Raw genomic sequence first — 13,472 nt, 5'->3', positions numbered from 1 at the left:
GGCTGCCTTATATTGTTTTCTTATGTCACAAGTTATCTGGCGAAGCTAATAAAATAATGTACAACTCAACAGCTAATAACTCCTGATCATCCTCATCATATAACTAGCTAAGTAGTCAACAACAGTACAAAATGGTTAGAACCAGAGCTGCAAACAAATGTGAATTCTCACAGAAAAGAATTCACAAATGTGATAAAAACGCTGTTAAATCTGGCCATGGATGTTCGACACTCTTGTTTTCATCACTAGTAGAACGTATCCTCTGTAGCTGTAGTGCGATCCTCTTACTCTCCAGACAGATCCATGAAAGCTAGGACACCTGGCCCTGTTTTGAACGCCAGTACTTTGACACTCCTTTAATATTAATCATCTAATTTTACATTGCATAAGCTAGACAGGAAAACCAGTTAATGCGCTTGAATTAAACTCAAACGTTTAACTGGCTTGTCTGTCCAGTTCAGGGTCAGTTGATTGTGTTGTCTGTTTTGCAGTGGGAATATTTATTTATAACAAGTTTATCATTCTGCTTTGGTCGTGTCTGTTTTCTGCTCGTCTTAGTCCACGCAGTCTCACTCACGGAGTCCATCTTTTCCGCAGTTTGAGGGTGTGGCACTTGTTTTCTTTATCTGTATTTCCCACTGGAGTTTACTGTGCAAGTCAAATTAGTACGCTCGGTTTGATTTGTCTATAGGCAGAGACACGACGTCAGCTTAGTGTTGGCCTTTTTAAATACACAATCCAGTGCATCAAATGTTATCGAATCCAAATGTTCACGATGTTGAAAATGCATTGAACTTTCTGTACCTAGTGTTTTTACTCCAATAGGTTCATATGATTTACGTTTGTGGATTTAAAAAAAAAAAAAAAAAAATTTGTAATGCCATTTCAGTGCATCACCATTCACTGTTGTGAGGATTTGCATGATTTATAAGGTTTTCCCGTAATGAAAGCAATTTTTAACAAATGACTTCAGCGATTTTTAGGGCAGTGGTGGTTGAACGGTTAAGGCTCTGGGTTACTGATCAGAAGGTCAGGTGTTCCAGGCTGCCACTGTTGGCCCTGTGTGCTTCAGGTGCACCGTATCATGCGCTCTGACCTCAGCTTCCCAACAAGCTGGGATATGCAAAGAAAAGAATTTCACTGCAATATGCACTCAAGTCACTTTAATGGGAACACCAGTACACCTGCACATTCATGCAGTTATGCAACCAGCCAACCATGTGGCAGCAGCACAGTGCATATAATCCTGCAGGCACAGGCCAAGAGTTTCAGTTAATGTTCACATCAAACATCAGAATTGCAGGGTTTTTTCTAGAAAAATCTAGTATGAGGGCGCTCACCATGGCGAGGGAACGAAGCGACGGGGGGGAGAGATGGTGCCGGTTGTCGCCCACCCCCACCCCCCGCCGTGCGAAGCCTTTGAAAAATTGAGGCTACAATGGGACATTCTGAGGCTGTCTGAGAGGGAAATTGTAACAAATTGTTTGTCAACATTGAAAAAGAAAGAAGTAATCATCTTCTGTCCCGGACAGTCTTTGTCTTTCTTCCGTTTCGTGCCGCGGGATGACATCTTTAAATGCCCAAGTGTCAACAAAAACAACTTGTGAACTACTTCTGTCAGAAACTCCCGCGCCGTAGTCTGGCCAGGCAGGCTATCTACAGCATTTCCAAGCTCCCGAAAAATCGGGAACCAATCAACTTTGAGCATCTCCAACGGCCCTGGGTAGAGGCGTGTTCAAGGCAATTACGTAGTAGAACTGCGACCGGAAGCCATAGATTGTTTACAGAATCTATGCCGGAAGCGCTTCATTCACATCATGAACATGGAGCAGCGGCAAGCCTTTAACACAGCGGTAGATGCTGTATTGAAAGCATTCAACGGGTTCTCATTGAAAACGGAGCAAAGAGCAGCCCTGGAGGTATTTATTGAAAGGAAGGACGTTTTCGCCTTGCTCCCGACCGGCTTCGGTAAGAGTTTAATCTACCAGTTAGCCCCGTCGCGTCACGTACGTCAGAGGAAAGAGTGATGTGATTGGTTTAAGCTTCGTCACAGCCTTTTCTGGCTTCGACCAGTAGCAAACTGAGGCATTTCAGGGAGGCGGGTCAACCACGGGCTCTGGGAAACGGTTTGGCTTAATAGCTTGGCCAGACCAAATGCTCGGAGAGCTTTGAAGTCGCGTTAGCCAGGCTACCCGCGCCGGTGGGTGAAAGGTCATTCAGTCTCGAGAAATCTCGCTCTACAAGTCAGCTGACCTTGTATGTAACCCATGTCAAATCTCGCGAGAGCAGCCGCGACAAGTAAACAACATGGTGCCTCAGTCTGGAAAACGCCAATTCGGATTGTTTTTGCACCGTCTGGCGGTGTATTTACTATGATTGGAATATTTTTGGAGTAATTATAACGTATTTAATGATCAAACACATTGTCACGTGGTGTTGCTGGGATGTTTTCACGGAGAAAAGATCGTTTTGAGAAAGATTGCATGTTGTGCAGTAGCATATAAGTGCATGGCCTAAGTGTGACTTGGGGTTCAGTCAGCATTTCGGTAAGACGGCGCACTCCAAGAGTAAGAGGGCGCAGCGCCCCTGTTCCCCGGTTTAGACGAAAGCCTGGAATTGGGGTAAAAGTGTGATCTGTGATTTTTGATTGTGGCATCTCCTGGGATTTTCACAGTCTCTAGAGTTTACACAGAATGGTACAAAAGACATCCAGTGAGCGGAGGGTCTTTAGGCTGAAACACCTTGTGTTTCACATTTCCCCCATTCTGATGTTTGATGTGAATGCTAGCTGAAGCTCTTGCCCTGGATCTGCATGATATTTTGCATTGCGCTGCTGCTGCATGAGGATTAGACAGTATAAGATGTGCAGGTGTTCCTAATAAAGTGAACAGAGTGTGTATGTGATAGATATTGCAGCTATCATTGGGTGACTTAGAGTGGAGTTTTTTGAAGTGTATTTGCTGAAGCTCTTGCCCTGGATCTGCATGATATTTTGCATTGCGCTGCTGCTGCATGAGGATTAGACAGTATAAGATGTGCAGGTGTTCCTAATAAAGTGAACAGAGTGTGTATGTGATACATCTACCTTGTAGATGAGCGAGATCAGAGGAGAATGATCAGACTGTTCTGAACTGACAGGAAGTCTGTAGTAGCTCAGATAAGCACTCTTTACAACTGTGGTGAGCAGAACAGCATCTCGGTATGCATGACACCTGATGTGGTGGTCTACTGTTGTAGCCCATCCACCCCATGCTTCAGTGGTTTGTGCATGCTGTGAAGCTTTTCTGTTCACCATTGTTGTAAAGAGTGATTTATCCTTCTTCCAGTTCAAACCAGTCTGGCCATTTTACTTCTAACCTCTCGAATCAACAAGGTGTTTCCACCCACAGAACTGTTGCTCACTCAAAGTGTTTTTAATTTTTATTTATTTATTTATTTTTTGCATCATTCTGTGTAAACTGTAGAGACTGGTGTGTGTGAAAATCCCCAGAGGTCAGTAGTTTCTGAAATCCTCACAACAGCCCATGTGATAACAACCATGCCATCGTCGGTCACTGAAATCACATTTCCCCCATTCTGATGTTTGATGTGAATGCTAGCTGAAGCTCTTGCCCTGGATCTGCATGATATTTTGCATTGCGCTGCTGCTGCATGAGGATTAGACAGTATAAGATGTGCAGGTGTTCCTAATAAAGTGAACAGAGTGTGTATGTGATAGATATTGCAGCTATCATTGGGTGACTTAGAGTGGAGTTTTTTGAAGTGTATTTGTATGAGCACAGAGGGGAAAATTGAGTTAAGATGAGTTTTCCCACCCATTTGTGGCTGTTAATTTTATGACTGCACTTTTATATGATGTTTTATGTGCTGCTAGAATAATTCTAAAAAAGATTTTGCTCCTACGAGGATACAGTAGAGGGGAATTCTGGAGGAATGATTTTCGTGATTTATCTAATGGATATTTCCTGGGTTTTTATTTTTTATGGGTCTATTCAGTCACATAATACAATTTTTTTTTTCCAAAAATGATTACAGTTTTACAGTGCAACAGATTTAACAGTTAAAATATCAATCAGGATAAATTGGAGAGTTTTAAGTGATTTAATGTGAGCATCAGAAATCACTGATTTGTAATAGCTGGATTGTGTAATCTTTTTTTTTTTTTTTTTTTTTTTTTTTTGATGGAGTGCCTACATTAAGTTTTACAAATACTGAGAGATTTGTGTATATCTTAGGAGCTGCAGCTGTCCTCCCAGAGCCTACAGGAGGAGAGAGAGGAGGTGAAGAAGAGAATGGAGGAGAATACAGCACGGCTGCTGCAGCTGGAAGAGGATCTTATCGGGGTCACCCAGAAAGGCTTGCAGAAGGAGACGGAGTTGGACTGGTGTGTTATTTTGATCAAAATACGAATTTAAATACTGTTCCAGTCTTACAGTCGGTGTTAATTTTTATGCAAGTTCCTTATAAACTGCAGACTATTCCTCAGAAAAATATAAAATATGATTTCCACGACTGTTTTCTAATGATTAAAATCTACTTCAGATATTTCGGGCTGCACTAGGCCTCATTATGTCGTGACCTGGCTTAAATGAAACAAAACCTACAGTTTTTATTAGTCTAGTAGATATTTTGGATTTTATGCCAAATATTATAAGAATAAAATGCAATTTCTGCCTTTCACATTCAGGATGCAAATTCTACCTTTACTGTTACCTTTAGCAGAGGCTCCAACTTGGGAAATTGCAAAGAGGGAGATTCTCCCTCTCTGCGAGTAGCTCAGAGGGAGACAAGTTTGAGCACCATAGGCGTGAAGTCAAGTTTTATTTATATAAAATATATGAATTATTCACCACATTTCATGTCAGTTAAATCTTATTAATAGTAACAGATCTAGATAAATCCAGTGACTATAGACCAGGGGTGGGCAATTATTTTTTCCATGGGGCCACATGAGAAACAGAAAATTTTGTGGAGGGCCGGACCAAAAGGCTGAACTAAATTCTGCATAATATTAATTGTATTTCTTTATATAAAGCAATAAATAACATTGTTTTTACAAGCTGCTAAGACTGGTAAGAGTATGGAAAAAACGAGATTGCCTTACAAAAAATGTCATTTATTCAATCAAATTTCCCAAAACAATGGTTAACAAAATGTGAACATTTGTACCATTTTTTTTTTTTTTTTTTTTTTTCAGTCACATTCACCCCAAAACACAATAAAGACATCACAATATTGTCTTTCTACTCCAAATATCAAGCAAGATACATCATATTATAATAATGATGCCCACATTTGTAGTCTAATCACCTCATTTGGTGTTTTTCAGTTTATTTGTTCAGTGAGAGAAATCTCGTCTCTGTTGGTCTTTAACGAGTGCATCAGAGTCAGGTTGAATGTCTGAGGTGGAGATGCGAAGCACAGCAGACAGATCATCTGTCGATTCGGTGTAGGAATCAGATCTTTTTTTTTTTTTATTAAATTCAAACAAACAGAATTATTTTATATTACAACATAAAATCACACCTCTGAAAATATAATCTAAAAAGAAAACTTATCAAATACATATATACACAATATATGGAAAAAAAAACGAGGGGTTTATGAAAGGTTAACTTGTGCTATGAATGTGTACAGTATATTTGCATGGGGATTGTTTATATATTTCAGACATTTTTGTAACAAGGACAGTTCATTCTTAAGAGCAGGCCATGAAGGGGGGGATTTGGCATATCGACACTTGGGTATGTAATATTTTGTAAAAATAATGATTATTCACCAAAAAGTAGGAATCAGATCTACAGATCGGCTCGGGCTCCGGCGCCTGCTGGTGACGTCACACTATGTGATTGGCTGGACCGTTTGAAGGATGACGTACAAGTTTGTGGTTGGTCTGGACAAATTACGAAAGTAGTTATCGCGGGATTAGGTTTCGTGGGATTTCATGTCGCGCGTATTGCGTTTTTGTTGAACACAACTTCAAAATAAAAGCAATGCACATTCAGTCCATGCATGAGGTAAAATTAGAAAATACGTTTATTTTGTAATTTCTAATTAACCTTACGCGGGCCGGTCAGAATGAACCAAAGGGCCGGATGTGGCCCGCGGGCCGTAAAATGCCCAGGTCTGCTATAGACCAAACTTTAATATGCCTAATGTTAATGTCAATAATGACTATTATAAATTGCCAATGGTAGACCCTCCGATGATGATGTTCTAATAATATTCTAAGTCTAAGTTCGTAAAAGTCATCAGACAAAAAAAGTCAGACAAGTTCGTTAGAATCTAACGTCTGGTCTGGTGATCTAACCGGTCAGATATAGGGTCGTCTTGCTGCCGTCCAAAATAGTCCGCCATTCGTCCCTGGCAACCATCGCGACGGGCGATCCGAACTTTATCTTGATTTTCTGATATTTTTTCTTTGTAGTTTGTCTTTCGCCATTTCCACCAACAGAACTTCGTTTCATTAACTCATTCAAGAGAACATAAAGTTAAAGATGAGCAGGCAATAAATGCAGACGAAATGCAGACGCGAAAAAACAAATAAAATGGTTGAGTGTCGCGGGTTTTCTCGTTCTCTCGCGTGTATAATTAATAGCGCCATCTGTATGCTTTATCGGTAACTGCTAAGACATTGGGTGGCTCAAGTGTGTACCCTGCGGCATACTGAATTCCGCTCGATTCATATGCGCTTGATTTGCGTGCGCGCATGCCTCTGGCATTCACTCCAATCCCTCCGTTCCGGCATATACCACGGGGTACACACTTGAGTCCACCCATACAATGTCAGACACACGAAAAGCGGAAAGTCAACTATTAATTTTCGTCAACATAAACGTATGAAGTTATATATTGTTTTAACTAATCATGTGTAGTAAGGGCGGGCAGGCGGGAGATTTTTATGTTGTCAGCGGGAGGTCGGGAGGATTTTCTAAATGTTCCCTAAAGCGGGAGAGTTGGAGCCTCTGCCTTTAGTGATCAGATTTCTTTTGTCAGCTTGTATTGGATTTTAGTGACTATAACCTGAACCTTGTCAAATTAGACAAATTAGTTGCGTCCACCAATTGGAGTGCTGCAATGTCCTAGCCTGGGCCCGCCCATCCTAAGCGTGACGCAACACGAGGGCCTGTTGCGAGCTTAGTCTGGCCAGGCAAGCTATCTCCAGCTCTTCCAAGCTCCGGAAAAATCGGGAGCCAATCAACTTTGAGCATCTCCAACGGCCCTGGGTAGAGGAGTGTTCAAGGCAGTGACGTAGTAGAACTGCGACCGGAAGCCATAGATTGTTTACAGAATCATGCTGTATTGAAAGCATTCAACGGGAAGTTCTCATTGAAAACGGAGCAAAGAGCAGCCCTGGAGGTATTTATTGAAAGGAAAGACGTTTTCGCCTTGCTCCCGACCGGCTTCGGTAAGAGTTTAATCTACCAGTTAAGGCCTCTGCATGCTCTTGCGACAAGGCTTTCGCAGATAGCTTTTCGCAGACAGTTGTAATTTATTGTTGAGCGGGGGAATAGGCGTGCGCGATGTTATTCACCGGCACAACGCAAGGGGGCGCGAAGTTGCTAGGAGTAGTTGGTGGGTGTGGTTAGTGGAGTGTTTATCCTCCGGTTACTTATAATGACTAGAGATTTATTTATTTTTTATAATGACTAGAACTGGAGTCGTATAGATGTACGCACTTCCTCAATCAACCGCTCTTCGTGCTGCTCCATCTTGGCTCGTGTTTTTAAAAATGCCGGTCGTGAAAACAAACCAAACCGGGAAAGTAGGGAAGCGGAAGTGCGTGTACAGTGGGTAGAGTGGACCAATCAGAGCCCTCTTGTCTGCGGCGCTGTCTGCGAGGCTTCTGCGGTGGTCACAATTTTTGGGAGGTGCGCGCAGGGCGTCTGCGAAGGTGGGGGGGCTACGCAGACACTGTCTGCGACACCGTCTGCGAGGACTGGGTTGTCAGCATAAATTGGCCTTTAGCCCCGCTAGTAGCCAAATCAATGGGGCTCAGCGAGAATCCTATCGTCGCGTCACATACGTCAGAGGAAAGAGTGATGTGATTGGTTTAAGCTTCGTCACAGCCTTTTCTGGCTTCGACCAGTAGCAAACTGAGGCATTTCAGGGAGGCGGGTCAACCACGGGCTCTGGGAAACGGTTGGGCTGAATATCTTGGCCAGACCAATAGCTTGTAGAGCTTTGAAGTCGCGTTAGCCAGACTAGCAATGTCCAACAATAAGTAAATAATATGTGGCATACTATACATGTATTTAGTAGGTGTTAGGGAATACTGTGACTGTGTAAAGACCCTACAGGACTGATGTGGAGATGGTATTGAGGTCCCATATGTACACATGGTGCTTTACATTATTGACATTGTATGTCTTTGTTGTCCTTATAATTATTCTGTTACTTTATACTGGGATACTGGGATATTTTCCTATGAGGTTGAAAATGTCGAGCCCTAACACCTACTACTAATTAGCAAAGAAATACTGTGCATTTATTGCGTGAGTACGAATTCCAAGTGAGGATTATTGATTACTTCATGTCCTAACTGCTAGCCTGAAAGATCGAGTGAAGAAGCTCACTCTTGAGAAAGAAGCACTGGAGTCTCAGCTGAAGAATGAGAAGGATGAGAAAGAGCTCTATAAGGTAAGACATCCAACACCACCCAAATTATCATTGTAGAATACAGTATTTAATGTGTTTTAACAAACAAGAGACTACTAAAAATGGCACATGGCACTTTACCCTTCTTTGAACTCCCAGACCTATCAATGTGTGTGATAAGGCAATTTGCTTTGATACTCAAGTGTCTGGAGAGAAGAAACACTGGTGGCCCACTCTAGCCAGAGCCAGTAAATCTCCCCGCTGATGTTCTTAAAGCAGACCTTAATTAGGTTTGCGCTCCATCTTGCAACACCCCCTCCCCAGTTTACCTGCTCTCTAGGAACAGGCCTGGCTCTGTTCACACAGGAAGCTTTACATGTCTCCGTTGCTTTTTTTTGGTGGTGGGCACAGGAACTAGGCGTGATATGGAGCTGTAGCTACGGAAACGTAGCTAGGCCCACACCTCATTGCTGTTGCCCCTGGCTGTGTGGGTTAGCCCAGTGCTGCTGGTACTTTCTTATTGCTGTTATAATTAGAGTTAGGCAGCGCATTTCCATGCAGAGCGGAAATGCAGCCTGGTGATAATTATGGACCGTTTGTGCTCAAGTGCCGCAGTCTCAGAGTCCTAGACAAATGAGGCCACTGAGTTGTGTGTGTGTGTGTGACCCAGATTCACCTGAAGAACCGAGAGCTAGAGAACACCAAGCTAAGTGCTGAGCTGCAGATGCTGAGATCAGTGGACGTGAATAAGGAGAATACCATTGCGCAGCTGAAGGAGGAGCTGGCACGAGCCAAAGCCTGCCTGGCAGAGAAAGACAAGCAGCATCGCCAACTACTGGCTAACACTTCCCCCTCGGTAATATAAATCTACACACCCCTGTCTCTTCCGCTTCAGGTTGCTCATTGATTCTGTGGTGTACCAAAAGCTGTTTGGAGATTTTGGCAGATTTTGGAAACTGACACCTTTTTAGTTTTTGGGTGCGTATTGTATTAAAACTGTGTTGCCCCACACACAAGTTTTACTTTGGCCCTGTGCCCAGGCATGTTTACGAGTGGCCAAATACATTTTCCCTATTAAAAAAAAAATACCCACACTTTATTTATTAATCCATTCCTAGAAATCAGTGTGCCTTGTTTCCAATTTGGTGACAGGAATGCAGCTCAGCGTCAGGGGGAGGCGAGAGACAGTGAACTGAGAAAACAGAAAGTGGGGAAGGGCAGCGTAGAGGTGAGACAAACTAATGAGAGAGAGAAGAACTGCACAGAGTTAGTGAAACATTCATCTTTCTTATTAGTGTATGATCCTATGACTTTGATTGCTAGCCACCAAACTGACAGACTCTGATGGATTACTAGTCCGCTACAGTCTCGTAACGTTTGGTCTCCGAACCCCTACGGCCATTCGTATAGAGAACAAATTCAAATAAATATCAGTCTAAGGTGTACTTATTTTTGAGCAGCTTGCCAGCAGAGTATGGTGAAGACAGGAGATAAACAAACTGAAATGTTTGACACACACATTTACACCATGTGTGAAGTGGATTTCGTGCCACGAGTGAATGTGTGCATCCCAGGGAAATAGTTTGAATGATGTAAAGCTCAAGCTTTACTGGTGAAATTATGTACATGATGATAATCCCTGTTAGATAAACTGGAGTATTTTGAAAGTTTGTATGCAAGTGATTTCATGTTTGTGTGTTCTCAGGGGGAGAGCAAGGCACTGCGGGAGCAGCTGAGGCAAAAAGAGGAGCAGTTGCAGGCCACTCAGCAGCAGGCTACCATGCTCTCTGCAGAGCTGCGGGACTCATCCAGCGCACGGGATCGCAGCATGGCTGAGCTCTACCGGGTCAAGCTGGAGGTTGACACGCTCAGACAGGGCCAAGCTGAGGCACGGGCTGAGTGCAGTCGTCTGGAAAAACAAGTGGAGGAAATGAAGATCTCGGCCACGCAGGAAGCAGTAAGTTGCAATGCACTGTGACCCTCCCAGAAATCCTAATCTGCATCTGAGCGGTCAGCTTTAGGTGTCCAGTTAGGGTTTGCACTCGTGGTGTAAAAGTGATCTGTATGTTTTGTAGCAGCGTAAGGAGTCTGAAGATTTGGCTCTAGCTGAGCTGCAGAGAGAAGTGGAAGACCTAAAGCTCAGGTTGCAGATGGCTGCAGAACATTATAAGGAGAAATACAAGGAGTGTCAGAGACTGCAGAAACAGGTGGTCAAACTCTCTGAGCAGCAAGGGGTATGTAAACACGCTTCTGTATAACCCGATGCCCAGTTCAAGCCTCTGTCAGTGTTGCCAACTTAACAACTTGCTGACATTTTGACCACTTTCACTCAAAATAGATTAGTGACAAATCTAGAGACTTTCTGAACAGATGTTAGCAACTGTCCTGCACTCAACACAGCCGTCCAGCTCAGATTACAGCTGCTGGTTATATGAAGTGAGTGAGCAGGTTCAGTCAACTCAGACCTGACTGACTTGCACTTCTGCGAGCTTATGTTCCCAACAACCAGTCACTGGTCAACATTGTATGTCCCACCTGTACACTACTACTTGTTTAAATTTGTAGGTAAGAAAAGTGATCATTGTAATTGGACAATTTTTTTTTTGAGCGCGCATTAGACTACGTTCAGACTGCACCCTGAAACGACCCATATCCGATTCTTTTGCCCATATGCGACCTGTATCCGATTTGTTATTGACAATCTGAACGACACCAATCCGATTTTTTCACATGCGACCCAGGCCGCTTGGATATGTGGTCCTAAATCCGATGCATATCCGATATTTTCACATGCGACTGCAGTCTGACCGGACAGGTCGCATTCATGCGACCTACACGTCATCAACAAGAGACAAACGTCACTATTCTGTGTTGGCTAATCCCGCCTCTTTGGTGGAAAACAACATCATTTGTACAGTTTTCAGAATTTAAATAGACTTTTATAGAATTGATCAAGCTAATGGTGGATTTGGTAGGGACCTGGATGTTGATCTGTTAGCCTGATTAAATAAAACAGTTTCTATAACTGATTTATAACTTAAACCATCCTGTACCACATCGCCAGGTCTCGCCTCATCTCCATAGCAAACTGCACTGGTGTTTCTGCACCTTGAGCCAGCGCTGAGAGAAGTTGCAGAATTCAGCTGGCTATAAACAATCTAAATAAATATTTATAAAAATGTAGAAAAAGTTTATTAATATGACGAAATAAATATGTGCAAATTATTAAGCCTGAATTAAGAGTTTGGTAATACAGCGGCCGTATCCCAAATGACTGCCTACTGAAGCTCGAGTGCACTATATAGAGTTTAAAAATCCATTACTTCCTAGTAACATGTAGTGCACTTATATAGAAATTAGAGAGACATTTAGGAGTCAACCCTCGTTACCAGGCTACACGTTTTCATTTCAGTTCAGAAACAAAAAGACACACGAGACCTCACACTTGAACACTAACCAGATAATTAAACAAACAAACAAACACAAACAAAAAAAGAAAATCATTAAACTTGAAGAGTGCGCTTTTTTTTTTGGTTTACGTATTAGGTAGATGTGCTTATTACGTGTCAATTTGCGCATGCGGGACACTTTTGGGTCATTTTCCGTTCATATTGGAGATCGCATACAAGTCTCATATAATTGGTAATGTGAACGGCCTAACAAAAAAATCGGATTTCACAACAAATCGGATATGGGTCGTTTCAGGTTGCAGTCTGAACGTAGTGTTAGTTACTTTCCCTTTGAAAAGAGGCGGCAACACTGCTCTTAGGATATCTAACGGTTCCGACCCAAATAACAGGTTTGAATATTACAGCTGGTTGTCTCAAGTTGGTGTTGTATCCTTACTTATCAGGGCAGGCCAGAGGAAGGGTGGGTACTGCTGATCTAGTGACACACACAACTCAAAGTGCACTTTAAAAAAAAAAAAATATTCAAGGACCCAATGAGTGAGGTATTCTCTTAATCAATTACAGCAATCATTTAGGACAGTAAATTGTTTTAAGATATACATTTTAAAGCCAAAGAAACTTGGACCTTCTTTACGCTTGTTAAAAAATCATAATGGTTGTAGGATATATTGAGTTGGATTTCAGTGACCTGATTTCCAATTTATTTAACAGTAGCCTCACTGATCAGACTATACCTTTTGTTCTTCACTAACATTACCCAAGTTACCCAGTTAAACAAACGAGACAAAAATATTATACTCGGTCACTTATTTATTGAGGAAAATGATCCAATATTACATATCTGTGAGTGGCAAAAGTACGTGAACCTTTGCTTTCAGTTTGCTTTAAGTGTGACCCCCTTGTGCAGCAGTAACTGCAACTAAACGTTTGCGGTAACTGTTGATCAGTCCTGCACACCGGCTTGGAGGAATTTTAGCCCATTCCTCCATACAGAGCAGCTTCAACAGCTTCACATGAACTGCTCGCTTCAGGTCCTTCCACAACATTTCGATTGGATTAAGGTCAGGACTTTGACTTGGCCATTCCAAAACATGAACTTGATTCTTCTTTAACCATTCTTTGGTAGAACGACTTGTGTCCTTAGGTTCGTTGTCTTGCTGCATGACCCACCTTCTCTTGAGATTCAGTTCATGGACCGATGTCCTGACATTTTCCTTTAGAATTTGCTGGTATAATTCAGAATTCATTGTTCCATCAATGATGGCAAGCCATCCTGGCCCAGATGCAGCAAAACAGACCCAAACCATGATACTACCACCACCATGTTTCACAGATGAGATAAGGTTCTTATGCTGGAATGCAGTGTTTTCCTTTCTCCAAACATAACGCTTCTCATTTAAACCAAAAAGTTCTATTTTGGTCTCATCCACAAAAATGTTTCCATTAGCCTTCTGGCTTGTCCAC

At 42.3% G+C, this 13,472-nt stretch overlaps 1 protein-coding gene across 3 annotated transcripts in view; it reads left to right on the top strand.

Annotated features, from left to right (window-relative positions):
- The window catches only part of tax1bp1b (Tax1 (human T-cell leukemia virus type I) binding protein 1b), a 66,838-nt gene that overhangs the window by 41,681 nt on the left and 11,685 nt on the right, over positions 1 to 13,472 (top strand). For 2 of the 3 annotated variants that reach the window (XM_060921809.1, XM_060921808.1), the window contains exons 6-10: positions 4,236 to 4,384; positions 8,550 to 8,640; positions 9,269 to 9,454; positions 10,304 to 10,555; positions 10,674 to 10,832. In XM_060921809.1, coding sequence (XP_060777792.1) covers positions 4,236 to 4,384; positions 8,550 to 8,640; positions 9,269 to 9,454; positions 10,304 to 10,555; positions 10,674 to 10,832 — 837 coding nt within the window. The remainder of the gene's footprint in view (positions 1 to 4,235; positions 4,385 to 8,549; positions 8,641 to 9,268; positions 9,455 to 10,303; positions 10,556 to 10,673; positions 10,833 to 13,472) is intronic. The other variant, XM_060921810.1, reaches the window with a different exon arrangement.

This window comes from Neoarius graeffei, chromosome 5 (genome assembly GCF_027579695.1).
Source record: "Neoarius graeffei isolate fNeoGra1 chromosome 5, fNeoGra1.pri, whole genome shotgun sequence".
In the NCBI taxonomy this organism is placed as follows: Eukaryota; Metazoa; Chordata; class Actinopteri; order Siluriformes; family Ariidae; genus Neoarius; species Neoarius graeffei.
The sequence above is the reverse complement of the archived record's forward strand: the minus strand, read 5'-3'. Positions and strand labels throughout refer to the sequence as shown.